General features: G+C 37.5%; 2 protein-coding genes across 2 annotated transcripts in view; one reads left to right on the top strand and one right to left on the bottom strand.

Moving 5' to 3' along the window:
* The window catches only part of LOC103922933 (chromosome unknown open reading frame, human CXorf40B), a 700,660-nt gene that overhangs the window by 527,176 nt on the left and 170,102 nt on the right, over nt 1-3,382 (bottom strand). The gene's annotated exons all lie outside the window — the stretch shown is intronic.
* The window catches only part of AFF2 (AF4/FMR2 family, member 2), a 256,405-nt gene that overhangs the window by 241,876 nt on the left and 11,147 nt on the right, over nt 1-3,382 (top strand). The window contains exons 19-20 of the mRNA XM_009331422.1: nt 1,603-1,674; nt 2,034-2,127. Coding sequence (XP_009329697.1) covers nt 1,603-1,674; nt 2,034-2,127 — 166 coding nt within the window. The remainder of the gene's footprint in view (nt 1-1,602; nt 1,675-2,033; nt 2,128-3,382) is intronic.

The raw sequence follows: 3,382 nt of genomic DNA, 5'->3' as shown, positions 1-3,382 counted from the left end.
TGAACCGCTTTTGGCTATGGAAGAATCTGGAGGACTTTGTTCTAGAAGATCTCCAATTTCTAAATAGCTAAAGTCAGGTGAGATTCATTCCACCAGCTACCATCAAAGGCAGAGAACTTACCAACTCTTGTACGCAGCACCTTGTAGGCAGCCAGTGAGAGAATGATTTGCCCACTTAACTGCTGTCAGTAGTCAGACATGGAAAAAAGGTGATTGCCGAGGTGAGCAGCAGGCTGGTACAGGTTCAATAAACTCCACGGACAAATATACAATTCTTGTGGGCTACAGTGGGTGCTGCATGTGCAAACCAAGTATGCGGCTGTGCACACACACTTTCTCAATGTGGTTCCTAATGTTGACATAGATTTTTACTGTGAGATAAGAAATAGAAGGAGATTTTTCTCACTTTTACTCCTCCCTTCATCAGAGGCACCATTTTCCCCTTTTGCATTAGCTGTGTCTGCCCTGAGTATCTGCATCAGACACCTATTTGTGAAAGCAAGTGGAGCATCAAAGAGATTGGGCATATCAGATCTGACTGTCAAAGGTGTTTTAAGTTAATGGTAATGCTAAAATCCCTAACGTAACACTGAAAATCCCAAAGAGACGTATATCTTCGTGTTTGATCAGATTCATTCAGTATGACTGGAACAACACTAGCAAAGAGCAGGTGAGCTAGGACATGGAGGAAGCACATCAGGCGGTGTGCTACAGCTGCAAGCTGGGGGCTGATGGTGGGGGTGGTGGGAGGAAGGCAGAGTGAGAGCAGCACTGCCTGCCTGCACTCCATTACCTCCTTGTAAATGAGAACTCATCAAGACTGCCTGGATACCTTAAAACTTTCTTACGCAACGCTGAACCCTATTACTTATTCTAACACAAGTACCTGTGAAATTGCATTAGGGCTCAGAACAATGATTTTATGCGATGAATTGATTTTCAAGAGACTAAATGCATGGAATGGAGTGTGCTCAGTTAAAGAAAAAAAAAGAGAGAAGAGCTAGGAATACTCAATCTTTGATCATCCAAATGCTGGACAGCAGCAATTAAACAGAGAGGGAAAACCAAGTACACAAGACTCATAAATTAATGGACCCAGGAATTTAAAAAGCTGTGAACATGACCTTTCCTGTATTTAAAACCATTTTCTATATAAAATATATTAAAAACTTTGAAGAAGCATTTATGAGAAGGATTTTGAAGGTATTATTCAAGCCCAAAGTATTATATGTAAAACCTTATTATATATTACTCTACTCTTCAGTACATATAGGGCCAAGATCTTATGCTTCTGTCCAACACTCATCACAAATGTTTGCAGGACTCAGCCTAGATGGCTGGATATAATATCATTAATAGGCCCAAGTATAGTTCACCTCGTTGGCCCAGAAAATGGGTTGGTGATTTACTTTAGCCCTCCAGATTTTAAGTGGTGCTTTCTGTTGAATTTTATATTGATCTCATCGTTACAGAACAATGTGACCATTAGCTACTGCAGTCAGAGAAGAATATCTATGTGTGGCTGTTATTTTTCAGAGAGTCACTAGTATTCCTGGAAACATCTTAACTCTCAATTTCTTCTCTCCTCACCTTTCTGACAAGGTATGCAATGAGACTCAAGAATTTCACAGGCTCTTCTGCCACGGAAGGAGACAAGAAATTAGCAGTTTTATGGTAAGTCCCATTGCGACAATGAGAGAAGCAACTAAAATCTTAAGGAGGACTTTAAAAGTACTGAATTACTTAAGCAGCTTACAGAAGATCATTATTCTTGTTTTTCATTAAACTATTAAAGGATAACTAATGGATTTCTTCAGCAGCTGACTAAACATTTATTCTTCTAATTTATACTCTTATCAAGATAGGATTTTAATGCTTTTGACCACTTTTTTTTTCTTTCTCCATTTGCTTATGTTTCAAAATCTAACCTTAGAACAGAAACTGCAAAATATAGGTCAGCTTTTTTTTTTTTTTACAGTTTATAGGTTTCATTAAGCAATGGAATTAACATAATCCTTTCCTAATTACTACAGCTACCGATGCTTATCACTTCTCTACTTGAGAATGTTTAAACTAAAGAAGGACCATGCTATGAAGTACTCCAGATCTCTGATGGAATATTTTAAGGTAATCTTTATTCTGTTTCATTTATTGATATGAAATGAAATTCATACCAGCACTGAAAGCTCTCACAAGTATAACTGTGTGACTTTAAAGTCCCACATTTAACCTCTCCCCTGGGAAGTGCAGGCAGGATGGCTGCCAGGGAGTGGGGACAGAAGTGATTTGGGAGATTTTTGGATTAGTCTCTTGATTCAAAGGACCACACTCAGTAATTCTACTAAAATAACATTATTCTCAACACCATGTAATGTTTATGCAAGTTTCTGTAAAGGAAACTGATTTTTTCAAGATTTCAATGTGCAAGTGATTATGAACTGACCCCCAATGAACCATAATAATGCAATTATTAAGGCTTTAGTTAAATTTAGATTTTAAATTCAGTGAGATTTGCTGAAGTTTATTGCAGACTCAGAGATTTCTCCTTTTATTTCTGTGGAACTACAAATTGCCTCATCTACATCTTGAAAGTTTGCCTTTACCTTGAATCGAGTGGAGATCAGCTGATTGTCATGACTTGGTGATGTTTTCCTTTACCTTGTCAAATGCTGTTTACCGAGTATAAAAATGACAAGTCCTCACCGTTCCTAAATTAAGAGAGAAACAGAATCTTTCTTCAGCTCTGCCAAGGTTTTGATATTTATATTTTACTGGTTAATGCTGTTTGAAGCATACATTAATTCTTGTACTTTATTGCTACATATTATTCTATAATTATGTAATTAGACTGGTTTGTGAGCCCATCAGTCTTTTTTTGTTGTATTTTTCAGCCTCTGTGAATTTGTTCCAGGCTTTGACATATTAGTACTGCAAACCAGTAAAACTTTTAACACCGCAGTTTTAATATTTTCATGTAAATGGTGATAAAATGGTCCTTCTGCTGTAAAACTCCAGTACTATCATGCTAGCAACCACCACTTACTCCTGACTTCCCTAGTGTCCTCTGTGTGTGCGTATCTCTGTAATTTCAGTAATGTTACTCCTGATCTTCTGCTTAAATTGAGGCTCTCTTGAAGTCATTAGGAGTGCCTCTGTTGTACTCATGAACTTTTCAGTCAGGGATTTGCACAACAAATTAAATTTGAACTAGACACATTTATAGCCTCAGTATTTTCATGGAATGTATTCCATCCACTTCAGATTTTATCCAGGATGAATGTAGATTGTCTCTTAAAAAAAGGTTATTGGACAAATCATTTGATAAACTTTTTCTGCAGTAAGTAATTATTTCTTAAAAAGAAGGGGGCAGGGGGGGGGGGGG

Source organism: Pygoscelis adeliae, unplaced genomic scaffold, assembly GCF_000699105.1.
Source record: "Pygoscelis adeliae isolate BGI_AS28 unplaced genomic scaffold, ASM69910v1 Scaffold100, whole genome shotgun sequence".
NCBI lineage: Eukaryota > Metazoa > Chordata > Aves > Sphenisciformes > Spheniscidae > Pygoscelis > Pygoscelis adeliae.
The sequence above is the reverse complement of the archived record's forward strand: the minus strand, read 5'-3'. Positions and strand labels throughout refer to the sequence as shown.